Source organism: Phyllopteryx taeniolatus, chromosome 3, assembly GCF_024500385.1.
Source record: "Phyllopteryx taeniolatus isolate TA_2022b chromosome 3, UOR_Ptae_1.2, whole genome shotgun sequence".
Lineage (NCBI taxonomy): Eukaryota > Metazoa > Chordata > Actinopteri > Syngnathiformes > Syngnathidae > Phyllopteryx > Phyllopteryx taeniolatus.
Window position 1 is genome coordinate 24,287,101 of NC_084504.1, and position 27,757 is coordinate 24,314,857.

The window sequence follows — 27,757 nt, forward strand, 5'->3', positions numbered from 1 at the left end:
GATGGACTGGCAGGGAGATGAAACAGAACATAAACTGTGCTTGTTTGTGTGTGTGTGAGTAAAAGATAAATGTAGGACTTAGGAAGGAAAAAGATCAATGCTGAACAAGAAATGAGAAGTGTTCTACCCTTTAGTGAAGTGGGTGTGCAGCAACAGTGGGTGGAGCGAAACATGCCCAAGTGGCGCACAAAAACAATCCATGTGGCGATATGCAGCACAAACAAATATGATGGAAGGCAACAAGTTGGGCTGAAGAGACGCTTGAGGATGAAGAGGACTGGAGGGATGATGAGAAGAAACAACACCAATACCGAGTGGCCTCCAAGCCTTTGAAAAAATGTCCAAGATAAATGGGGTGGACTGTTACAAGAGATAAATCGGACAGGAAGAAAGCAAGGTGGTTTTGGAATTGCCTTGTGAGCAGAAGATGAAAATAAAAGCATGAAGTCGGTCCAAAAGATAAAGGTTAAACGGGCTGCATTTATACAAAGTCTTTCTAAGAATTTTCTTTGGTCACTTTTACAACACTGAGTAATTCACAAAAAGGATAACAAATGCGACCCTGGAGACGTGAATGGCTCATTTACATAGTGATGATGCACCATCAGGAACAAATGGGTTTCAGCACCATGTTTAATACTTTGAAAGAACTTGGGATTGATTGACAAGGACCAATTAATGTATAAAAAATTGGTGGTTTCCCTTCACAGACTGACCAAAAGAATTTTCCTTGGTAATCCTCAGACTTTTATTAATAGATGTTTGGAAAGTGTCTACGTTAAATTATACACCGATGAGACACTGATAACAATTTCCTGAGAGTTCAGTACAATCATTACCTTAAGTGTCCATGTCTAGACGTAGTCGATGGCTGAGGTGCTTCTTTGGGTGTGAGATATATAAGAAGGGTCTAACGGGACAAGACAGATTGTTGAATAGTGCGCAAAAACACTCCTCAGTGCTTATCTAAGCTTTCTTTTATGGTCTCTTGATTTAGTGGGAGGACTGCAATGTGATTGCAGTCATTTGCTCAGGAAATTAAGCCACACAAATTGGAATATGCGTTGCTAATAGGAATTGGCAGAGGGCGTAAATGTCGGTTACCGAAAACAGACTGTACTGTAAGAGTGTATGCTTTCAATTACATTGGAAAACTATAGGTACAACCCCCCACATGTATGTGAAAGCGTGACAGTCTGTCTATATATATATATATTTTTATATATATCGCAGAACTAGTATGAGACATTTTTGAATGAAAAGTGGAATTTAAAATAAAGCCACATTGCACGTCTGTTTGCTTCACCTTTCAAAGGGAGAGAGAAAAGCTGCTGGCGAGGGCCAGGACCTCAACATGGTTATTTATTTTGATAGGAAATGCACTCCGGACTACAAAATGAATAGGTGACCTTTTCGGGGGTGAGAGTCAATAAAAGTGTATTCTAAGTAAACCTCTCTTTGTTTCAACTTATAGTCTGTATTTGTAACGTGTTACACAATTTCACTCAACTTTCCAAGCGCACACAAGTACATATTAAACAAGAAAAAAAAACCAAAGCTATTTCAAAGAATCCTGTATTTTCATGTCTGACAAAGCTAGTGAGAGACGTAGGTGGACTAACAACTTTGACTGCCAATTATTCAAGGTGAATGTTTTATTTAAATGACTCCCATCTGTCCTAAGCAAATCCCAATTAGTCGGAAATTGTCTGACGATGTACCGGATCCGGCAAGCCCTCTCTCCAAGGAACCAGGAATACTTTATTAATCCCGGTGGAGTTTTAGACTCAAGTTGCAGCTTCAATTAGTTACATTGCAGTCCTTTGAGCAAACAATCAGCCAGAGATGAGTTTGTACTGTAATAAACCACGTGCAGCACATTGGTAATTAAGATGTGTTGGGATCAATTTAAGAACTGAATTGTCTGATCTGATATTAATGACTCCCATTAGCTTAGTGACCCAAAATGCTGCCATAAAGACATGAAAGTGGTGAGAATCAGAATTTAAAGATAAGAGCACAGATGTGTGGAGGAAAAATGACTATTGCATAGTTAACTCTGACGATGGTAAACACAAGCATATTTTCACTCATTGTGATGGTTGCGCATGCCTTCAGCAGCAGAATGGAGAATCTTTATATGTGCTGGGTTAGAATAGTAGTCACATGAGGTCTGTAATTCAAGAAAATCACATTATGCTAACACTGGCGGTCTGCTGAGATTGGGAGCAATAACCGAGCAAAATGGAAACGTCTTCATTACAGATAGATGCCTTCTGTATCCCGGGGTGAATTTACAACGCACAAAGTCATTTGGCATGACTATATATCTCCAGAAGAGTGACAGATGGGCTGAGGGAGCATAATGGTTCATTAAAATAAGAATGAGGGAGGAAAAAAAAAAAGCTAATGATAGAAACAGTCATCAATAATCATATATCCATCGACTAATATAAACCAAAATCTGCATCTTCAGACTAGCCAAACAGGTATTACCTGGAGAAAATATTCTACTGTGGGGACCCGCAAGAGGGAGACTTTCACTCGGGGAGTGTATCTTCAAGGGATGGGCAGGAAATGAAAGTGACTAGGGAGTTGTTGGCTTCAAAGGGAGTGGTTGGCTGTTTGATGTGAAAACACTCACTTGTGTGTGGAGAGGAAAGTGACATGACTGGATCTCGTCTTATTTACCGCATCTCCACACTACACACTAACTCAGTGATTCATAATTGCTGTATCTTTGTTCATCTTTCTATGCCAGCAACATATAGTGAAAGGCAGAACAATTAAATGCTGTTCCACTAGATGGCGGAGGGTACAATTAACCAGTGTAACCGATTGTGTTCAATGAAACAGGTCCAGATTTCACACCAAGTTAGTAAATCTGTGAGGAAACCGATATTATTTCAGTAAATGTATGGCAGATACTTTTTGTAACATTTTCTTTGGTGGTGTGCCATGAGCCTTTTCATGTAAATTGTTCCTTTCCTCAATAAAGGTTGGGAAACACTGCTCTAACTTACTAACCAAGCAACAACCTCGGATGCCAGACCAAAATTATTATGTACACTCCTGTGTGTGTGTGTGTGTATAAAGCAACACACCAATATTTTGAACTGAAAAATAACAACTGAAGTTCTGAGGCACGTTTAAGCTCCTACTGTCTTTATTTATTATAAACATGCCAAAAAATTATAAAGACTAATGTCAACTGTATGCACATCAGTGATACTGATACAAAACCTCTAAGAGGCAGTTGTCAGCTGACTTGAATGAAGAACAAGAGAGTTCCAATTACCAACTTTCTATTTCCGAGCCTCCAGGGAACCATACTCTCGAGTTCCAGTCTGGGGAATAACTGTGCATTAGTAAAATGAGGATGCACTCTGACTTTTTGTTTATTTGAAAATGTCATGTATAATTCGTTTACTAGATCAGGCGACATTGTAATTGTAAATAACTATCATCTGCAGAACAGCTGGAACACACGAAGGTTTTGAAACTGGTGTTTCAAAGTTAATGCAAATGGTCAAAAGTAAACTAAGATGTGTCGGGCAAAGAAAACTGCTTCCGTTTTCTGAAATTTGCATATCTGAGTAACCCCCCCCCCCCCCACCCCCACTCCCAGTAATATAAAATACGTAAACATTAACTACAGCGGAGTAAATTAATATCCTCAAAAATGTATGCTGCACACTTATGTTGTTATTAATTATGTGTATTCTAAAGTAATAGACATTCAAAATTTTGATTGCAAGTGAATGTCAGTCTTCGCACTGAAAAAAAAGGTAAAACAATAAAATTATAAATGATTACATTTCAGTTTAACATTACATGTTAGATTTTCTAGATTTGTTGTTTAACAATAACTGGCTATGTTACATTTTTTGGCGCACCCAGTATAACAGATTGGCTGCTGTCTGGCTGTGAAATAAGCTGCTTTTTGCAAGGCAGTGTAAATACATTGGAGCCCGACAGATACGGTATTTCTGGAGACTGTCAATATCGATATTGGGGGCAAAAAGGTCAGATAACTGATATATCAGCCAATATAATCAGCTGTCTGATTTAAAGTGCATACATTTCTTGAAGTCTCTGCGCCCTTTGCACAATGGTCATTGCACTGGACTATTGTTCTATTAGTCATTTCAAACTGCTCTAATTGCTGGAGGACTGCATCTTTTTGCCCAATTGTCAAAAAAATTAATAAATAAATAAATTGTACCGGCATTACCAGATTACTAGCAACCTTTTATTGCTCAGCGACTGTTGTTGTTTTTTCCCTAAATGTCTTTATGCCTCAAAAGTACTCTCTGTCAATTGACTGTCTGTTGTCGTACTAGAGCGGCTCCAGATATCGGAGACAAATTCCTTGTGTTTTTTTGACATACTTGCTGAATAAAGATGATTCTGATTAATCGGCCCATCGCTAAATCAGTCGGGCTCAATAATATATATATTGTTTGCTGCTTTGCCTCGCCGAATTACATTATCTTATTTTACTCTTTTAAATCAATACAGCTTTGCTAAAGGACCATACAAACCGTTCAGAAATACTTCCATTATTACCGTAAAGGGATTCAATTAATACCGTGATATGAATTTTAGGCCATATTGCCCAGCCCTACCTTCTAACTTTTTACCCCCAATATTTTGAGTTTGATCCACTTAAATCGATCAAGCCATTTTACGGCACTGCGCATATGTTTTGCGCATGTGAGTTAAACAATCTTCGATCATCGTCCAGAATCTGGATTGATTATGCAAATGTATTTCGCTGTTGAAGCTTCTGCAGCAACCCATACCCAAGTAAAATTATCCGGGCTAAATCTACGGAGGAAACCACATTATTTCATCGGAGCATCATGTTTTCCTGTTTTCGTTGACTCGGAAATCTACTTGAGTAACTCACTTAATATCACTTGACCTGACATTTCTTGTAATGTGTCATTCTGTAAATATAACTGGCACTGGCGATATAGTGCCAAGACATTGTATTGGATATATTAAACATCAAAACTGACATGTAAAAATAAATAAATAAATAAATAAATAAATAAAAATAAATACAAAATAAAAAGAAGCTGTCAATATTTTGTCACAAAACTAGCCAAAGAGGGGCTTTTCGAAAAAACTGATTTGTATGAGAGTTTTAAATTAATCAATGTGCATGTATACGTAATTATTCAAACTTATCGTATTATATCATGAATATATGGGGCCAGTAACGGTTCTGACAGGACCACCACTCAAAAAGGCTTCATGTTGGACCCTGTACTACTGCAAACATAACGCACTGAACAGTTTTGACTTATATTTTCCCAACAATGAATATATGCCTGCATATGTGGGCACAGTTGCTGACTACATTTTCGAAAAAGTAGTCAGGCTGACATTACAAAGAACGCTCGTGTGAGGCTGCTGTACACGCGTGTACTTCAAAATCAAAAATATGGGATTGTGTTGAAGTGGTGTTTTCCAGGGACACAAACTGCCATTGTCATTAGTACTCAATGGAGCAGGTCGTTCTTTGTTTTGATGCTGCTGTCCTTGTAGATGAAGAACAAGACTCAAACCATGCATTATTTACTGAAAGTCAAAGAGACAAACACTGTGAGATAACCATGACTGCAACCCTCAATCAAAAGCGAGGGACCCTTCATGAATAATCAACAGGATGAAAGGGAATAAGTCAGGAAACATTACTTTCTTTTCATGAATATAAATACAAAGTGTGTCAAGTTTTGACACAAATCACATTACCTTCCAATGAGTTTGCACAGGTACTACCAAACCTTAAGCCATAGCACCAAAACAGGATGACATTGACTTAATGAGCGAGCTTTTGAAGAAATGTTCCAGTCTACGGACTTGGGCTTAAGCAGCGCAGTAAGTAGCAAATAAACCAAATCAAATCTGTTAAAAGAACAATTAAACAGGCTGTGCATTCTGAAATTATTTTCTAAACCAAGGATGGCAAACACGCGGCTGCCTGGTTGTGTGTTTTTTTTTTTTATAGTTTCCTTTCTGCCCGTTCATTTCATACACAGAAATGTAGCCAGAAAGACGAACACACATCCCACAGTACGATTTGGAAGATGTGCTCAAGGGACAGTCTGACACCTCAAGCTTTTTGCGGCCATTAGATTTTCATTCCACTCTTTGTTCTCCCCCCAAAATTGTTAAATGCTCTTCTTTCTTTGGGGCATTGCGCCAAAATGATTGCTTCATAACAGCTGGGATATGATTTGGCTGTTGAACAATTTTCTGGGGATCTTTCATATCAACAGTAAGTGTGAGGCAAGTCTAAGATTTATTAAATGTTAAGAGCAAGAAAGGCTGTTACATTCCCTGTTGCCAAAGGGTTGGACATTTACACACATCTTCAGAACGACTCTTTTTGGGTATTCATTTGCTATAGGATCCAAATAAAAAGAAGAGGTAACTTTGGACGCAGGCAACAAGGGAGGCCGTTAAACATTACTCATTTGAATAGACTACCTAAACTTTAATGATGACCTTAGCAAAGTATCCCTTAAAAACCTCCCACAAAGCACAATTGTACCCTAAGCCTGACTGAAAATATCCTTTACAAATGTTAATTTGATCGGTTTATGTCTGCAAAACTGTTTTAAGTCCACTTATTCTATAATCAACAACCCCCAGCCCTTAGGCCCTTTTTTTTTTTTTTTTAAATTGTGGAATAAATAGCGAAGTAATATGTATTTCTATTTAAAACTATCAAAGTCCTCCAAAAGTTATTATAAGCTGTACATGCTTGTGACTATGTTGCACTTCAGACTGCCTCAGAGATACATTTCTAAATCAACCAGTCTCCTTTCTAGACCGACCCATACCTATTATTTCGATTATTTTGACGGACACTTGTATTTTACACAACAAAACAATCTCCAAGTCTTATTTAGAAGCACCTCAGTGGTGTAGTGGCAAGCTGGTCGACCTCACAGTCAAGAGGGTTCTCAAGTCACACGGCCTCTTGTGTGGTGTTTGCATATTCTATCCACGCTTGCACCTCCAAAACACATTACCCATTTACACGTTGCAAAAGCAGTCGCGTATCGACATATGGTAGCAGCATCAAATACGCCTCCCAAGGCTGAATAATATGGACTAGAAATAGCTCTCTAACCCTTAGTGCATGTAATAGGGCATGCTTCAAGCCTGTTTGTGAAGGGCTTATTTTCCTTGGCAAAATTATTTAAACTAAGCAATTCTTGTCATATCACAAAGGATATAGTTTTGTTAAATTATTGCTGTTAACATTTAAAATGTTTTATTAAAACGTATGAAGGATTGTGTTTCGAGGGCCACTTGCTCCAAGTTTAGAAATATATCATTGTCATTTGCTTTTGTGCTTTATTGGAGGGAATCAATTAAAATCAGAAATTGGATTTTGGGGAAAAAGTATCTTATTTTAAGGTCATATCCCCCAGCTCTAATGCAATGAAAATTGTTTTATGAGGGGATAGAACCATTATCTGCAGTCCCAAATAGGAAAAAAATTATACGTGGTATTTTGCACAAAAATATTCAACAATTCCCAAAGAGCATCGGCAGCAAAAAGTCAAACCGGAGTCAAAAAGACCTACAAAATGTCAAAGGCCTGGTTTTCCCTGAAATTTTTCTCCCTCAAAGTGCATCTCTCACACACTCACACACACACACACACACACACACACACAAGAACATGCATTATCAAGCAGGGAGAGGTTTTGCGTCTCATCCATTCCCTGGAGCAAGAAGTCAGGGTCTGGGATGAGGTGATAAGTGCACTGGGAAGCAGGCACATACACACACACTCGCTGAGAAGAACACATCGACCAGGACCAGAAAAAAAAAAAAAAAAAAAGACAAAAGAAAAAAATCAAAACAAAATACTGCTGTAATTCCTCAACCGAACAGCATTGAAATTAACTTGGAATACACAGTTTTGTTTAGGGATTCATTCCGGGTATATACACAAGCTAAATTATTATTAAACAATATGTTTGCAAGGTGATGGTGGTCATTTTGTAAAATGTAAAAATTGGGGTTTGCAGAGAAAGTCTAATCCCACACAGGATGCATGTTCATATTTACAAAACAAAATAAAAGCACACCATTAAAACAAGACACCATATATAACTTAAAAGACGCTTATTAGTTCTCTTTCAACAGCTAGGCCACAGGTGTCAAATTCAAGGCCCGGGGGCCACATCCGGCCCGCCACATCAATTTATGTGGCCCGCGAAAGCAAATCAAGTGCGTTGACTTCATGTTTCTTGATAAAATAACAACATTGCAAATCGTCTTCCCTTTTATATAACGTTGATTGCAAACATTTTTGTTACCAATCCCCATTTCAAAATAAACGGAATTAACAACTTTTTACTGGCTTCTGGTTTCAAATATATTTATTCATCGATTTTTTTTGTGTATATGTAATAATATGAGGCAATTGTACATTTACTGTATATGTGTTCGTGCTCATGACGGACGGCCCTCTGAGGGAAACCATAATTACGATGTGGCCCGCAGCAGAAATGAATTTGACACCCCTGATTGGGTAACTTTAACCATGCTACCATGACTCGTAGGAATTGAATTTACAAGTGATGATGCAGCACTAGGGCAGCTTGTAAATCTCAAGATTTGGAATTGGTAGCAGCTAGGGTACTAAGCCTGAATGCTAAGTGGAAAAGGGCCAAATTCAAAATTTGGTTTCTCCCAAGGACCAATACTTTCCCAAATCTATCATGTTTTGCAAGCAGATCAACATAAACTATAAATAAACTAATTGATAGCGCACAGATGACATGAATTTACCACAACAAACGTGAATCAAAAAGCCATTTGTCTAACCTGCTTGATGATGAATAAAACCTTTACTAACAAACAAAAGGTCACATTTAATTAATGTGTAAATGTTATATTGCATTTCACGTTCATCCTGAAATTTCACCCAAAAGCAGAATATCCTTAAATGTTTTGTGAGTAGTGTATGTTACAACGGGGATTCCCAAACAGTAGTGAGTATTCGCAAGTATGCACAAGATTCAAAGTGTTAGCCAAGTATTTGGGATTTTGTTTTGGTTTTTTTCAGTTGAGGGTATGTACAGGAGAGGTGGGTTGTGTCATCTCAATTATGTTGAAGCAGATGTGGTTTTTAAAGAGGTTCTAGAGTTATCAAGAACATTTTTAACATCTTTCTCCTCTGACCTTTGAGACAGTAAACTAGTCGACAATGAATCTACAGCACATCGGCTGCTTGTAGTCAATTACTGTAGTATACGTCATTTTAACTCAGTTGCTTGAAGACAAGATTAATCAAGAGTCAATTCCACACGTTGGATGTATTAATTGATCAACAAGCCCATCTCTAGTGGACCGAAATGAACATGAAATGTTGAGTTAATTTTCTGTATGTATGCATGTGTCTTGGCCACATGCCCTTATTAGTCCACATTCAAAAACACTGTTTGAGGCATTTTGGCAAAGTGAAAAATAAAATTATACAACTGTGAAACTAGAGTATGGGAGAAAAGGTTTAGAGAACTGTATGCTTGCGTGTGTGTTATTTGACTGACTAGTTTCTTTCTCTTGTCCTGCTCGGTCGGCGGCTCCTCATCGTCACTCAGCTTGGGCTCCTCAAAGTGGCTCATCAGCATGCAACTGCAAACATAATAATATTCAACTCAATATTAATAACCATACATATACTTGCACTGCAGGAGACAACTTCAGGACAGGCGCTATGCGCACACGATGATGTTGCTTGCAATTCATATTGATTCATTAGAATGCCGAGCGCAAAGATAAGAAGCCTTCTGAGTCCTTGTAACTTTATTATGAAAACTAGATATATAGAAGTTTGGTTCCCCCCCCACTGATCTTTCCTTTGATGTTAACACCTGTATTGTGCTTGAGATCATCCAAATACAAATTGCCAGCATTTCAATGTATATTTCCCTCAGTGCAAAATGTATGAACGTAGCCGATAAATAATTCTCTGCCAAGAACAAAGAACACATTTAATTTTTGGGGCAAAGGCTTCTCTTCTGAGTGACACAACTTCAATGAAAAGCATGCATCTCCAAATGTCGAAATTCTTTTTTTTCTTCCAAAAAAGGGAAAAAAAAAACATTTCCTCCAAGATATATTATAAATAAATAAACACAAAAAATAATAATGTGGATGCACACAAGAGTAGTACAAGTACATAGTGCAGTGTATTACTATAACAACTGTAATTGTGGTAAATCCCAACTGGGTTTTTTATTTACTTTAACTTCTGTGTCAATACGCTCTATACTGAGTCCTGATTTGAGACCAGGGGTGTCAAAATCATTTTTGTCGCGGGCCACATTGTAGGTACGGTTTTCCTCAGAGGGCCATTTAATTGCCTCATCATATATTACACACAGACAACAAATTGATGGATAAATTGAAATTAGAAGTCAAGGATAATGGTTTGCTCAACTGTTGTTCAAGTAACTGTAAAAGGGGTTTGGAGGCAAGAATTCATTACTATTTATTACATATGAATATTATATAAAAATTTGGAACAGATTTGAGCAAGAATCATGGAAGTTGATGCACATGATTTGCTTTCGCGCGCCACATAAAATGATGTGGCGGGCCGAATCTGGCCTTGAGTTTGACACCTGTGGTCTCGACAGAGCAAATTGCTTATTCAGAGCACCTTAAAGAGTGGATGGAGCAAGTGGGGGTGGGTGAGGCAGGCAAGCGGTGAGAAGAGACAGCGAATAGTGGGATCGATAGATAACTTAAAATTGTTTATCCAGAGTATTTTTGCAAGTGGAATGAGTGGATGTGCGCGAAGCAGGGAAACTGAGAATTGATGGCTCAAATCTAATCACTTATTCATAGGAGCTTTGCGAGTGACGCAAGTGGATGGTAGATGTACATCCACCATACACACAGGCAATTTACTGCATTTTCTTAGTAGAAAATTCAAATCTGTCACTTTGCTGTGAAGCACAGAAAGCATCAACCATTAGATACAGAAACATCCAAACTAACCTTTCTGTTAAAGCTTTGAGTTAATTTTTTTCCTGGCACCTTGACAGAGAGAAAAGAGCAACATCGACAGAAGAGAGAGGGGCCCCTGCATGGAGCTTAGAAATTACTCTGATGCTTCAGCGACACAGCGCACAGACATACTCAGACGCAAATTCCCTTTCAAAGGACGACGGAAGTATTCCTTTCCCCGAGCTGCACGGGACATTTTCTCTTCAACTGATTGACTTTTTTTTTGTTTTTTTTGTTAATGTGCTCCTGCCAGCGGCACTCATCCTCCCTCAGCTCATCAGTCACCATCCAGGACTAAAGACGCACACTTTCAACCTTGCGCTTATCATGAGCGTGGGAGAGACGCTACTGACAATCATGGTTTAATGAAAAGAAACTGGGATGGAAATTTGTGTTCCAGCACTACATTTGCGGTGCCTGCAAGGTTCTTCAGTTCTTAAAATCTTTCTGGAGAAAGAAAATGCCTTAAATAGACTGACTAGGCCTCATTTCAGTCAGCACAAAGAATTAAGATGAAGAACCTGATGATGGCCAAAAGTCATTTGTATGACCGAATGGAAGTGCTGCGAGGGATTTTGAAATTTTAAACTTCCTGTTTTGATCCATTTCTGTTATTAGCCAAAGTAGGTACTGACCAACTTTTTTGCAAAAGAAAACATATGAGTTCATCTGTTTCTGCTGTTTGCCAAGAAGGAACACTGAGTGAAGAGGCCGATTGTTATCTGTGCGTGTGTTGTTTTACATTAGGATTAGTAATTATTACATTTTATACTAATGACATTTCACGGAAAACAAAAATACCGTTCCTCATTCATCATTTAAGAGAGACATAAAAGAAAATGTTACTTTTCAATTGCGTGTATACAAGTAGTTGGGTTTCTGCTCGACTGACTCTGCTCTAGAGGTAGAGTTGTGTTGTTTTAATGTTTAACATTCCATATTAGTTAAACACATTTTACATTTATGTGACTATAAATGTAAAAAAACATGGCCACTTCTCGATCATCATTTAAAGGAGACCCAACGAGTGTGAAATTAAATACCCAATTAAATCTTTTGTCAGTTTCCTATTTCTGAAAATATCTGGGAATATCTGAATTTTGCCTAGCTATAATGCAACAGTGGGGCTTATTTAAATAATACCGGCACCACACTGAGTTTTCTACCCATGACTAATCAGCTACACTGGCTGAAAATCTCCCATTTGCAAGCCACTGACAGGGTCCGGCTGCACTACGAGGCAGCGCGTTGAGCAATGGCTTATTTGCATGAGACACAACCATCCCCCAAAACAGACTGATTTCAACCAGGATGACACAGGTGTATGTTAAATCTTTATCTTTTGTGTATTTTGACCGAAGAATGTCAGAGACCTGTAAATATAGCTGGGAACTGGTTTAAATTGCAAAAATAATGCATGTCTTCTCTAAAAAAAAATTGTAAGGTATTAATATTGACCGGTTAACTTTTGTTAATTCATTAATCAGACAAACATGTATACTCACTCTTTGTAGGTGCTCGTCTCGGGATCTTCCGTCATCACGTCGTGCAAAGACTCGACACAGATGTTGATAATGCCACAAAACTTATCCTGGATCACACTGGATGACAGACAAACAATCGGGTCACAAGTCATGGTCACTGATGACATTTGAAAATGTTTGTATCCAGTAAAATTAACGAGAGCATCATCGTAACGAAGAGTCACAATCTGTTTAAGCCTGCCAGTGATTAAGTGGCTGTCAAAAAAACAAAAAAAAACATAGCCACCCAAAGGAAAGTTGATCGATCCCATCTATCAGTGCTCTAGTGCTTCCTTCTTTTTTTAGGCATGACCATTGACACGTCGCTTCTGGCATTTGAAATTAACCTTTCTATTTGCGACATGCACACAAGCGGGAGCATCTCAATATATCACAGTTCGAAGAGCAAGAAAGGCAGAGGCCAATGGAAAAAAAAAAACCAGCCCAAAACGTCACACACTCTTTAGAAGGCTTGCAGGGCCTGAATATATTAATAATTGCACATGTTGGCTGTAAAAAAAAAATGCATCAGTTGTACAACTTTAAAATGACTCCGGAAAGTTGATAAATTTACTAACAAAAAAACACTGGAATTGGAAGGCCACATAATCACCGCCGGATAGCAATATCCAATTAAAGACCACATTACCACACAGTTAAACATAACACAACACAGTGACTTTATTCAACGTCCCCCAGTGATTACTTTTCTAATGGCTGACCAGTGCTTCTGGAGACTCGTGCTTTCAATTCAAAACAGTGAAAGTTGATATGAAAGCCAAACAGGCTGCATGTCAAAGACAAACAAGACAGTCAAGTCAATATTCTTTGTGGCCCCAGCTACTTGCAACACATCTACTTTTATTCACGGTAGAAAAAAAAAAAGAATAATCTATTTAAAATTTGCAAAATAACGGGGGTACAAATGATGAACTGCTATAGCGGTGGAAACACTGTTCTTGCGTCTGGATCCAGAATGCGTTTAAAGAGTGTGGGAGGGTATTTTCAGGGTTTCACTATAGAATAAAATATTTTCGGGGTATGGCCATCGCTTTTCGAAGTAGTTTTTGGAACGTAACCATGCGAAAGATTGAAAAAATCTTGAAACTCATTCACTGCCAGCCCTCCCATTTAACATGGATATTTGACTTCTAAAGACGTCAATGGCAGTGTTAAGGATACAGTAGACTCCTAAGAATAAATAAAAACTGTACCACTTTTCAGATATTCGATTGGAGGTTCCACTGTAATTAACTGAGATAATACCCATTCATATATTCACAGTTTAAGACTCTCAGCTTAACTCTCATCAACTTGAGTCTTTTTACTCCGCTGAACATCATGTTTCTGTGACACCAAGACATTGAAAATGAACATTGAAGTAAGTCACCACAACACCCCAGATGCACTAATTGCGTGTTGAAGCAGAACAGCAAAGAATAATTGATCTAGTCCATTGGCCACACTAAACAGTCAGCCACGTTTAATCACAGTGTCTTAACGAGGCCCTCGTCTGGTCTGCTTCACAATTAATTTGTAGTGCTAAACACTGCCCTTATCCATCGCTCTCTCTTGCTTCTAAGCAAATTAGCAGTACATTTACAAAATACTAAGAGCAGAAGTTGGAAAACTTCATAAACCTTTGCGCTACTCAACTTTAGTTTGACAACTTTGTGTCACTCTTAGAGAAAGGAAAAAAATAATTGGATGCATAATGGAAAATGAGGAACAAGATATGAGCCCCTTCCAATTTTAGTTGCGATTATACGCGGGATAGTTGATTTGTCATGCAGCGACCGACCAGCCAAGGATGTCATATCCGATTGGCAATGTCGAGCAAGCATGGGGGTGTGACAAAGGATTTCATGGCTGTCTAACGTTACACAATCAGGATTGCGGAAAATGTCAGTCCTCCAAAAATCTTGATGAGGAAGTGTATCACGACGCAAAACGGAAAAATCACTAGAAAAGCTTATCTTAAAGCCTACATAGCGAAGTTTCATTCAAAAATGTATGACATGGGGAAACTATTCACATGACCTCACATACATTCTTTCAAATAAGCGATTTTCTTTAAATAATAATAAAAAAAAAACGTATGTATGGATTAGCAATCCAAACACAGATGCTGCTTTTTCAACCCCGATACTGACTTTGATGTCCAGTTACCGTGGGAGACTGCAAAACCCATATCACATCCACATATCAGTCAACAAAGAACAGCAATGGAGATTTAGCATCTCTTAAGATTTATTTCTCAGCATGTACGGAGGCAGATTTGATCCAAGATGATACCGACGGCAGAGAGAAAACAGACTGTAAAGCACAATGCTGACTACTCCACAGCTACGGCACAACTACAGGGCAAGCTATTTTTGTACATTTCTTACAGGGACTACTCAAAAGTTACAATGGCTGAATCTGCTCAACGAATGAGTAATCCGCAATTCAGGTCACCCACACTGAATTTAGTAGGAAAGATTAGTACATCATAGTAAGTGGTTTTGCAAGAAGAGCCATGTTGAGCCAAGTAGGTAAAATGCAGTGGAAGAGGCGAACAGTAAACCCCGTTTTGTGGACGGATAGAGGGAGCCCCTGCACAAACGTTTGTCTATATTGATAGTTGAAAACCTAAATATACCAATAACTATAATCCCAAAATAATGTAATCAAAATTCATACTCATCTTCCATTACCCTTAAAAATGAATGATATTTTATTTATGATGCACTAGTAGGGCTGCGTGATGATAGGCTCCAGCACGCCAGCGACCCTCGTGAGGATAAGCGGTACAGAAAATGGATGGATATGCTTTTTTAGGCTCACGTTAAGTGTTTTAGTCCCCCCCCCCCCCCCCACCCAGTTGAGAATCACTGCTGTATACCGTACGTCAGCAGAAAATCTATTTTCATACTCCCACAGACTAGGCTAAGAGGCATAGAAAGGGGCTCCCCAAATACTCGTGAATGACTGACAGATGTGTCTTACCTGTTGTCAGACGGTAAGAGAGAAAGCAGTGCCAGAGAGGATAGCTTCCTCCTTTCAGGCTGTGTGATGTTGTCCATGCGGTCCACCCACATCTCAATCACACTGCCTAACAACTGGTCAATCTGGTAAAGCAAAAAGATGGGAAGCCATGTTTAAACAGACAGGGCTAAAATAAAGGAGTGGGTATTAAAGTCTTTGAAAGAGCCTGAATTAATCTTGTTGTTTGTGAGAATATACCTTCCCGTTTTTACTCTGCCTCATTTAGCAGCCAGCCTCGAAGAGCGGCGCTTGGGACTGTGGAGTGACAGCCAAGGGATTTTTCAAACAGCCTATTCTTTCCTTTTATCCAATTTGATTAAGGCCAAAATATAAACAGTAGGTGATTCATTTCCCTCTGGTTGGGTCAAAAACAATTTCAAAGTTTCAGAATAAAAGGGGTTTGAGCTTTGACTCAGTGCCTGGAAACAGGACGATTTGCAATTCCGTGGCTCATCACTTTGAGCCCGGTTTCTGAACGATTCACTTCTCACAGGCACTTTGAGGCGACATCTTTAACGGGCGTTGAAAGAGACTGCTGAGGAGACGGCAATGAAGGACAGGCACAGAATCTCACCTCCTGGCCAAGCTCGGAGGCCATCTGAGTGAGCAGCGACGAGAAGAAGCTGGAGTTCTGCAGCAGAATGCGGCCTATGATGCCCAAGTAGGTGGACATCACCACAGGGTATCTCTGTACCAAACACACAGAGCTGCTTTCACAAGAAGAAATACATACACATGCTTTAAATAACCAATGGATCAATATGCACTGGGGGAGTACAGTAAGCCCACTGACACATAGATAGTGGCCAACCATAACCTTCAACTGTGCTGAATGATCAATAAATGCTATCATAAGACATCTTTGTGACAGAAAAGAAAGGAAGAAAAGAAAACGTGACCAAGAACAAGGTTATTCATTCGAAAGTTCTATACCAATGAGTTTAGAATCAGCAGATAAGACATGCCGTACTTCCACAAATAGTGGACAGGGTGTTTATTTACTCAAATGCAGAGTGGGAAATGTGCCTACTAGGTAAAGGACTTTATTTTTACACACATTTTTGGAATAACAAAGGCATAATGCAACTTATGTCAAGTAAAAGGGGATTTAAAACTAGGTCTATTATGGAGAAACGCAGTTAAAGAATCCAAGTAGACTACGTAAATAGGCTGAGTAGCGGAACAAACAAGGACCCACGCAACTTTGTGGAGCAACCACATGTCAAGAGTTAGCATGAAATGTAATTGTTATTAAACATCATCTTCACATAACATAAGATTTTCTATAATTTTGCACAGGGAACTAATTTATTTGCAACACGCAATCACCACACTGAGTGACTCTTATGTTTTGGTTATTAACAGATTTCATATATGCTCAACAGTTAACTATTTGATGTCTGTACATGAATAGAGAATATAGAAAATGAGGCATTAGTTTTTAAGTGTATGACTCACTCGGTGATTAATCGCGGCACCAACTCTATGAGAGGGACAGACACCATTGGAGTCAAATTTGTGTTTAGAACCATGTACATACAGTAGTTGCAGCCAATGGGGCGCTCAGGTGAAGGGACAACTCACCTCGCCTTTCACTACACCTCTAAGGACAGCTGGCAGCAGGGGCTGGAACATGTGGGCTCCGAGTATGGGGCTAACCTTTAAAGCTATTTCTACCACCTGCCGTAACACAGAGAGGTGGAAGTTGAAGGACAAGTCAGCTAGGAGAATCGCAGGGAAATTGCAAGAACGCCTGCTATATAAATATATAAAAAATAAATAATGAATCAATCAAAAAATAAATAACACGTAGACATCTGATGATGGAAAAGACTGTGAAGTGCTGGGGGACATTGGGAGGCAAATGAGTGTCAGTAAAAACAAAAACAAAAAAGAGCTAGGAGAATCTTTGCCTTTAGTTGGGGCTGTGACCTGCAATATGACACGAAAGGTGAGTCCAAGACATTTAAGTGACGTTCATAAGAAAGTAGGAATACAAAGAACTGGCTTCAGTGCTCAAGTAAAAGCAAAAGTAAGACAATTAGAGACTCCCACTTCATGTTTATTATTAGTGTAGTGTACTTGCCAAAAGAAAAAGAACACACCCTCTATTAAACCTAGCTGTGTTTCCCTAAAAGTCACAGCTCTGTAGATTTTGCAGACTTCAAATGAATCCAATAAATAAGCACTCCTCCTCCCTCATTAGCCTTCACACAATTAAACCTCTGCATGAATCAATGGCATTCCCCTGCACACTGTGGAATTAATTAGCTCAGGTGTGAATGACCACAGGGAAAGGACAGATAAACATCACATCTGTGTCAGTCTATGATATTATAAATTCATTTGAACTTTTCAAGGAAACGCACAAATGTCGCCAAGGGTGCTCGTGTGTGTCATGAAGTGCCATTGAGTGGGCTGACATGTTTCTTGTCACCAGAAAAAAGGAGCCACACACATACTGGGTAAGCGCTCAGCATACAAGGACCACTAAAGCACAAAGATCATGCAGCAATAATAGTAGAGGGGGAGAAATACTGTATGTATTGTGTGGTGCTGCACAGAAAAGCATAGACAGAGAGTCATCGGTTTACAACGAGGTTCGTATGACAAATTGCGCCATATTCTATCACTACACTGATGCAGTAATAAAGTAAGAATTACAGAAAATATTTGGATGAACCGTACTTCTAGACCATGACTATAAAATCCACTGAAAAACAGTTAGTATGACAGCAGCTGAGCGTGCCTTCTTAAGCCGTGTGATGACATATTCTTTCTCTGCACAAACTACATCAGTGTACGCCGTTCGTAACCTCAAAACATTGTATGTCGCTACGTTGTAAACTGTGGAACCCTAAAAGCAGGAACAAACCACGCCTACCTTGAGCACTTGGACCTGTCCCTCATTCGTGATGTCTTTCAGCAGATCACAGAAGGACTGACACAAGGAGTCTGCATAGTTCTGTAAAAATACAAATAACGACCCTAGTGATAAGCGGTACAGAAAATGGATGGATGGATAAGAAATCACGTGAATACCGAGAAGCTGAAATGCTGAAGAACAAACGTTAATTTACGACAAACACTGCAAATATTGCACATCCATTCACAGTGGACACTATGCCACATTGAATACTAACACAAGTTTAGAACATTTAGAGCGATAGTCTTCTTCTGGCTCATAAAAATAATTCCTGTCATCATTAGCATCGTGGGGTGAGCTGGATCTTATTCCAGCGGACCTCCGCTGAGAGGGGGGATACCCGGCCAATTATACTGTAGATTAATTAATTACCAGTAACTGGATTTTCCCAATATTTGTCCGGTATTTTGATAGTCTTGCATAAAAAGTCTAATATTTGTAAAGGGTTTGAATGGAATACAGCAATCCAATTCACAATTCACAAATTCGTCTGTTTTATTCTGTGGAACCTTCTCCAGCTATTCGCTGAAAAACTCACATATTTGCATTTTTTGTGCTCTTTCTAAAATGCCCTTAGATGCCTGTCTAAATAAGAAAGTAGGACGGTAATTGGTGTCAGGGAAGTACAGTATCTGTTGAAGTGATGCTTCTGCCATGAATAGCAGGAGATTAATACATTCATGTAATGTTTTGTGCTTTTGATCCTCCAGTTGAGTCAGCTTGTATATATCTCACCTGGAGGAACTCCGTTGGGGACAAGTACAGGTAGGCATTGACAATCTGGAAGCATGTGCGCAGGTTCTCCGAGCTCAACTCTGGACACAAAAGGGCAGACATTAAAATGTTAAATAAAAATGCTTTGATTGACAATGCCGAGAGGGGTTTAGAAGGCAGGGAAAAGGACAAGTGTATCTGAGTAAATGACTCAGCACACAAGAGTGTTAAATGCACCAGTACATGGACAGAAATCACACTCAGTGTTCAGCCTAGGAAGGTCCACTATATCATGAATTGAACAACCAGCACAAGATAATTTTACTCGCTCAGCAACAGGTATCAGGATTGTAATGAAACCTATAACCCCAATTCCAATGAAGTTGGGACGTTGTGATAAACATAAATAAAAACAGAATACAATGATTTGCAAATCATGTTAGACCTATATTTAATTGAATACACTAAAAAGATATTTAAGGTTCAAACTGATAAACACGTTCCCAAAAAGCTGGGAAAGGGTCATGTTTACCACTGTGTTACATCGTCTTTTCTTTTAACAACATTCAATAAACGTTTGGGAACTGAGGACACTAATTGTTGAAGCTTTGTAGGTGGAATTCTTTCCCATTCTTGCTTGATGTACAGCTTCAGCTGTTCAACAGTCCGGGGTCTCCGTTGTCGTATTTTACGCTTCATAATGCGCCGCACATTTTCAACGGAAGAAAGGTCTGGACCACAGGCAGGCCAGTCTAGTACCCCCACTCTTTTACTACGAAGCCACGCTGTTGTAACACGTGCAGAATGTGGTTTGCCATTGTCTTGCTGAAATAAGCAGGGGCGTCCATGAAAAAGACGCTGCTTGGATGGCAGCATATGTTTCTCCAAAACCTGTATGTCCCTTTCAGCATTAATGGTGCCTTCAGATGTGTAAGTTACCCATGCCATTGGCACTAACACAGCCCCATACCATCACAGATGCTGGCTTTTGAACTTTCCACTTTGCATCAGTCCATCTTGGATGAGCTCGGGCCCAGAGAAGCCGGCGGCGTTTCTGGGTGTTGCTGATAAATGGCTTTTGCTTTGCATTGTAGAGTTTCAAGTCGCACTTACGGAAGTAGCGCCAAACTGTATTTACTGACATTGGTTTTCAGAAGTGTACCTGAGCCCATGTGGTGATATCCTTTACACACTGATGTCGGTTTTTGATGCAGTGCCGCCTGAGGGATCGAAGGTCACGGGTATTCAATGTTGGTTTTGACGCTTACATGCAGTGATTTCTCCGGATTCTCTGAACCTCTTGATGATATTATTGACCGTAGATGATGAAATCCCTAAATTCCTTGCAATTGTACGTTGAGGAACATTGTCCTTAAACTATTCGACTATTTTCTCACGTACTTGTTCACAAAGAGGTGACGCTCGCCCCATCTTTGCTTGTGCATGACTGAGCAATTCAGGGAAGCTCATTTTATACCCAATCATGGCACCCACCTGTTCCCAGTTGGCCTGTTCACCTCTGGGATGTTCCAAACAGGTGTTTGATGAGCATTCCTCAACTTTTTCAGTCTTTTTTGCCACCTGTCCCAGCTTTTTTGGAACGTGTTGCAGCCATAAAATTCTAAGTTAATGATTATTTGCTAAAAACAAACACGTTTATCAGTTTGAACATGAAATATCTTGTCTTTGTAGTGTATTCAATTAAATATAGGTTGAACACGATTTGCAAATAATTGTATTCTGTTTTTATTTATGTTGAACACAACGTCCCAACTTCATTGGAATTGGGGTTGTAATTCAGACAATTCCCACTGCATTAAAAAAGACATTACATTTACAAAGTGCCTCACCAAGAGCGATAAACTAGAAACTCGGCAGGATGAGCTTTCCTAATAGCCAGTTTCAGGATATGCAGGATGCCAGCGAATGAACAGCGCAGCCTGACAGAGGCTGCTCATCTAACAGCGTTAATGTGAAGAGAAATATTAACCACAACTTCATTTTAATCACTAAACACCTCTGACGTCATTAGGCAAGCATATCATATTTCATTGTTAACCTCCAGTGTTTGTCTGACCTTCGCTGTTGAAACGCATTGATAGTCAAGCCCAGTGTTTGAGGAGATATAATCATCACCTTTGGTATTTGTTCATTTAATTTCTCCAAAAGAAAAAGGCTTCATGTACACAAAGAAATGCAGCTAAAATACATCCATTCATCTTCAAGAGTTTTTGCCCTCATTCAGATTCAGGTTGTGAATGAGCTGAAGCCTATCCCAGCTGTCTTTAGGCGATAGGTGAGCTAAACCCTGGACAGGTCACCAGCCAATCGCAGGGTAAATAAATGATCCAGCAGATTGATAAATAGAGACAAATGATGAATAGAATGTTACAGTGTATGGCAGACCTCACAGAGCCACAGGTCACAGTGTCAATCACATCAGTCACAGCTGCCACAAGAAATCTGCCGTTGACCCACATAGTCTTGATCCATTTCTTCCAGGCCGGTATTTTTTTTATGGGGCAAGACCCCACTGCTGCATGAATGCGTACCTAAGTGATGCTTCTGAGAGTTTTTTGAACCAGAAATTATGCTGTGATTTCCTCGACTTCCTCCTGGCCAGAACAACAACAAATCTAAATTCTCTAGGAAAATGATATCATATTCAGAGTGCATTTATCTGTGACTAACATTGCCGTGAGGAAATTGAGCTTTGATTGCTCCACTGTCTGCAGATGTGTGTGTGTATCCTGTTGGTTTGGTCCAGCCCAATTTACAAGAGGAGAAAGGGCAGAATCTAAATCAAGGTGCTCTTATGATTCAAACAAGCTGGAGACATGAAGCAGTCTGAAAGTGTGCAAATCAGCAATTCAAAGATAAATTGATTGGGGCGGAAATTCATTCTCCCACACACACACAATTCCGTTGCCTTGATTATGAATTGAGCCAGTCACTCAGCAACGCTCAGGAATCAAGCATATGCTACAAGGTCATATGGAGAGTGGGACTTCCACCACGACCAACAGCCAACTCTTGGCTTGAATTTGCAGGAGTAAATCAATCAGACGAATTTATTAGGTGGCAAAACAGTTCGGCAACTACAATTAAGGTGGACTTCCATTCGCTCCACCTTACTCCAAAAAAAACCATGAAATTCTGCCTTGTAGTATTACAGTAATTAAGGCAAAAGACTAAGACTAATTACAAGCATACAGAAGAGCTCAGTTGTAAAAGACCACAGGGCACAGTGTACAGAGATTTTAAAGGAACGTGTGAAAATAATAGAAATGTAAAAGGAAAATACAAGGAATAGAAATGATCAAATCAGCCAGACAAAAGAGTACCTTGCAGCTAGAGTAAGAGTTACTATTTACATCAAACGTGCTTAGCTTGAAAGTAAACTGACAGACTAGACGACTCTGAGACAGAATCATAGTCGCCTAATATGAACGAAGTGCACTAAGACGTACATCTGCAGGAAATAGACCTGAAGGGACTTGGTAAGAGCCTGTCGCCTTGAGTTGATCAGAAAAAATAAACGGCATCTAATAAGTTTTGTTTTTTGGCATCTGGGGTGACCAGGTATGACAAACAGCTCCAATATGTTTTCTTGAATCTTCAGCCAGCTACAATGAGGCAAAAAATGATAATGGGTGCTGCCATCTGTGCAGGTGCACAGTCTATTCCTGAGGCTTTTTTTTTTTTTTTTTTTTTTTTTTTTTTACAGCATTCCCCGCCACATCAATATTCACCTCAGCAAAAGTGGAACTGTGACAATGAAACGTATTAAGCACAAATGTATTACAGCACTCAAACACAAAGCATCCAATTCAACAGACAAACATACATGCAGAGAGAGCAAACATTATAAAGCAATTCTTAATTTGAAGCAGACTGTGTAAAACTGGAGCTTTACAAAAACAATTGCATGCCCAGGAGATTATTCATTTTTATTAAGAACAAGACAAACGCTACAAAAATAGCTGGACATCGCATTACAAATGACACTCATGAGAAAGGATGAGCCCATGTCCACAACCCCGCAAACAAACGCCCCTTGTACAAGTAGCATATAGCCTCAGTGTCTGATGAAAACCATGATATATCGCCATTTTGCATGCTCTCCTCACCGTTTAGATACAAAGTTTATAGCTCATCAACCAACACACACACACACACACACACACACAAAAAAAAATATATATATATATATATCATTCTGCTAAGTTCATAAGAAACGTTCTTCAAATCCTACTTCTTCAGCCCACCTCTCCCACAGTCACAAGATGACTGAAGACTCCCTTCATTTTTTGTTGATAAATAAGTACAGACAAACTTGGCTAATGAATGGAATGTTTTAAGCAAAGAGGTATATTTCCGGTGAAATGATTCTGACTGATGTCTGCAGGTCAAAAACCGAGTGACTAAATTCAACAATTTATTTTATGCATCGTTTTTGATGACGCGAGTTTTTGCGGGCACAATTTTACCTCAAGAAGCTGAGAGGAACAAACTGCGAGTATCTGCTTGTCACAGGAAGCCATTATTTACGCATGCCCTCTTTACGAAATGGGCATTCCAGACAGGTCTGTATAAAAACAGTCCCTTTCACGCCGCATATTAAAGCTGGGAATTTTCAAATGTTTTTCCACCAACATGGAGTGGGACGGCCCGAAGTTGGCCAGCAATTTTGCCGACTTCTGAGGTAAACTCCAATTCTGGATGTCGACTGTGTGAAAGGCAATGGAGGAATACCGGAACAGTGGTGTGCTCTTGTGTCAGTCATGGTACCATCATCTGTATTATAAACGTATTTATAATATCTCTGCCATTTTCTGACGGGAATGTTAGACTTTCACCACTAAGTATAAGCAGTGCAAAGATGAAAAGCCATCTGAAAAGGAATAATCCAAGCACCTGCACACCATTGACACACCTGGAATACACAATGAATGAACTATGAATGTGTGTAAACATAGTAAGGTTGCAATATTGTGGCTACTGGTTCCCCATACACCCCATTGCACAACAATGGCAAAACCACCCAAGGACACAGCCATGGATTTTTCCTGCATATAAAATTTGTGACTTTGGAATTTTGGATTTTAACTGCTGCCCGGGCGCTTAAGTAGCCCCCTGCTCCAGTGTGTGCCACTAACAGTGTGTGTGTTCACAAATGCGATGGGTAAAATGAAGAAGAAGAATGCATGTGTTCATAACAATAAAGAATTTGTAGAAAACAAATAAATTAATTGGATGTAAATCCCATGCAAAGCCAGCAAACAACTGAAAGCCCTTTTTAAAATCTATTTATTTAATATATTTATTTTAAATGGTTGCTCACCAGATTAGTGGCATGAACATAAACACCTCAGATATAAATGGTAAAATAAAGGATCCACATTTTCTCTATTCTGATCATGGATTCATTGTGTTTATGCGACCTCAGGCGAAAACAATGAAGGGTAAAAGTGAGAAGAATTACACGCTTGTAGCTTTGAATCAAACATACCGGTAATTAGCATTTAATTTCACGTCTTCTACTTGCCAAGTATTGCCTTTCAAATGAGAAGCTGGGTATTCGGCAAAGAGTTGCCTTATTAGTGTGTCAAAATTTGAAATGGTGCAGTCTACACCAAGTCAAACAAAACATCTACAAAAGAAAGAAGACGGTGGTGGCCCTCAAGCACATGGCACACATCCCTCCATCTTTATATACCATCAGTGAGCTTAGCTGTCACCAGTTATGTCTCCACAAGCCTTGAATGACGCTCCCACCAGTGGAAACATTTATAGGTGAGGTATAAGAGGGCCGATTGTGTTCAGACGGCAGGCAAAACCACAAATATGAGGAAAAAGTGTTCATTTGGAGAGAAGGTTGCCCTTGAGATGAAAAGCTCCTTAAAGTCTACTTGTAAGTGGTGAGAAGAAAAGCATTTGTGTGCTATATACACAGACCATAGGTCAAGGGCGTAAGTGTCCACACTTATTGATTTTCTCAAGATAAATACGGTGGTGATGTCGAACATATTCCATCACTGTGCATCCCTCTGCATTACTTTTCCTATAGATTCACCTCAGACATATAATAAATAGCCAAAGGTTTCCAAAATATGTGATCACCGTATTTCTTCATATAGTGGCCAGGGGCATATTTTTGCTCCACTGCAGATGACCAAGAATCAACTGTATGAACATAGTTTTAGGATAAAAAATTCATTGATATATTTACTTAAAATGCTAAAAAACAAATAAAATGACTTATTGGTTAAATTGTATTTTTTTCCCCCTGTGAAATAAACATGGGCGCACACAACAATGTGGAGTGAGCACAAAGGCGACTGGAATGCTAATTGCAGATACAATTTTGCGACTTTGCAGTTAGAAGTAACAAATGAATCAAAAACCCAAACAAATTTACATTACATTTACAGGGATTATAAATAATTACAGAAACACTAAAAGGTACTGAGGGGTAAAACAACCCAACACTGCATGCTCCTTTTTTCATTGCAAAAACAACCCCCAATGGAATGTGGGAGGAAGCCGGAGCAGCCGGTGAAAAACCATCCAAGCACTGGGAGAACATTCAAACTCTACACATCAAGGGGGGAGTTGAGATTTGAACGCAGAACCTCAGCGGTATATGTTAACCACTAGGGCAATGACAAAATATATTAAGACTTAATAATTACATATGACGTATTTCAGCCAGAAGTTTGATGACATTTGATATGATATCAGTCTCAACTAGTTTGGTGTCTAAAGAAGAGCAACTTTTTTTTTTTTTTTGCTTCCTTTTAAAAATACAGGCATCCGTGATACAAATACAATGTTTATAGTTATAGTTTATTTTTTTATTATTTTTTTTAATACAAAACACAGGTTCAGTTTTATTGAAAATAATGTTTGAAAATGATATACAGGTTTCAAGGTCTTATTCAAGTACTATTGAGGACAAGCGCAATCAATTTAGCTTCTAAGCATTTTACAGCTGTAGTAAATTTTTCCACTTCTATAAATACATGGTCCCAACATAAGAAATTTTACTGTTACAAACATGTTATTATGTTATGAACTAAATTCTGTTTTGTGATATATATATATATATATATGATTTTGTGTGTTTTTTGTTTTACAATGTGAGGCGCAAATATCCCTCACTTGCAGGCTTAATATACACCAAAATCAATTACAATTCAAAGCTTTAAACGATGTGGTCCAGTTGCTTTGTGGGTATTGCAATTACAAACCTGGACAAGTCGGAGCAGCCAAAGTGGGCTCTAAGAATTCACTACCTTCATTTCTTTTAAAGCAGTGCATTTTATTACTCCTCACATACAAATACAGTGGCAGTAAATAAAACGGCTGTTAGATTAACGAACACGAGCTGTCAGCGCAATGCTCAAAACAACAAAAAACTGCTGCCGTTTATTCGTCTTTACTTCTTGTCGGTGCTCCACACGCGGCTGAAATATGTCTTACTTGGGGGGCGAGGTGGCAGTATTACACAGAGAAAAGTGCTTGTCGAGTCAGGGCGAGGCAAGGCTCTTGACATTCTAATTAGGGAATTTGTTGCTCCATTTTAGTGGTGATGGAGCAGGGCTCTTTTATCAGGCGGACCAGGCCACATACCTGGCAAGCTGCGACACCAATCCCAGCCAGACTTTTTTCTATGGCCTACATCGCTGCACTGCTCTCCATGGGCAAAAATAAATGAACTGCCGGATGCTGCGATACAAAGGAGCCAAATGTGATAACTGACTTGTTTGGGGGGTGTAAGGGCAAAATTAATTTGCTGCATTTTCTATGGACTTATATTGAAATGCATGCTTAAAATTGTGTTCCCAAAATAACAGGCTATATATCTTCTGATCTGTTGCATTAATGTGACAAACCTTTTTAAATTCCTGTGCCAATTTGTCCTGACCTGCTGCCATCATTCCGAGCTATTATCTTTCTCTACAGCGACGAGATTTGCCCCCACAAGCGCATTCAAAGAAATTAGGGGGCTTTAAATGTGCTAATGTAACTTCTCCAAACAAATATTCTTCAATGAAAGAAGTGAGGGATGGAAGTCTTTTCGGTTCATAAGGCAAAATATAAAATGAAGACAAAAATAGGTTTGGAAATATTTTATTTAGTTACTTAAGTTTAAATTGATTCATATCCTGGCTTACACATCCATTCATCCATTTTCTGTAGCACTTGTCCTCATTAGGGTTGCGGCTGAGCTGGAGCCTCGACCCTGCTGACTTTGGGCTCGCGGCAAAGTATACCCTGGACTGGTGGCCAGCCAACAGCAGGTACCCTGGCCTAATTTGGAGTTATTTTCATGTGTTGAATGGGTGTCTTCTGGCTAAAGACTGAACTCGTCGGGCACATTTCAGACAGTCATCCTGCAATTGTATTTCGCAATCAGCTAATTAAATGACGTCAGCGCCAGTCTCTGACGTATAAAATCATTGTAGGACAAATGTTGGGTGTTTAACTTCTCACTTCGCTCATAGGATAA

The 27,757-nt window shown here is 39.2% G+C and overlaps 1 protein-coding gene across 1 annotated transcript in view; it reads right to left on the minus strand.

The window, feature by feature from the left end:
- ipo11 (importin 11) overlaps positions 1 to 27,757 on the minus strand; it is a 110,677-nt gene that overhangs the window by 9,591 nt on the left and 73,329 nt on the right. The window contains exons 23-29 of the mRNA XM_061767816.1: positions 19,264 to 19,343; positions 18,487 to 18,567; positions 17,187 to 17,282; positions 16,177 to 16,290; positions 15,564 to 15,685; positions 12,558 to 12,653; positions 9,588 to 9,672 (exon numbers count right to left, since the gene is read on the minus strand). Coding sequence (XP_061623800.1) covers positions 9,588 to 9,672; positions 12,558 to 12,653; positions 15,564 to 15,685; positions 16,177 to 16,290; positions 17,187 to 17,282; positions 18,487 to 18,567; positions 19,264 to 19,343 — 674 coding nt within the window. The remainder of the gene's footprint in view (positions 1 to 9,587; positions 9,673 to 12,557; positions 12,654 to 15,563; positions 15,686 to 16,176; positions 16,291 to 17,186; positions 17,283 to 18,486; positions 18,568 to 19,263; positions 19,344 to 27,757) is intronic.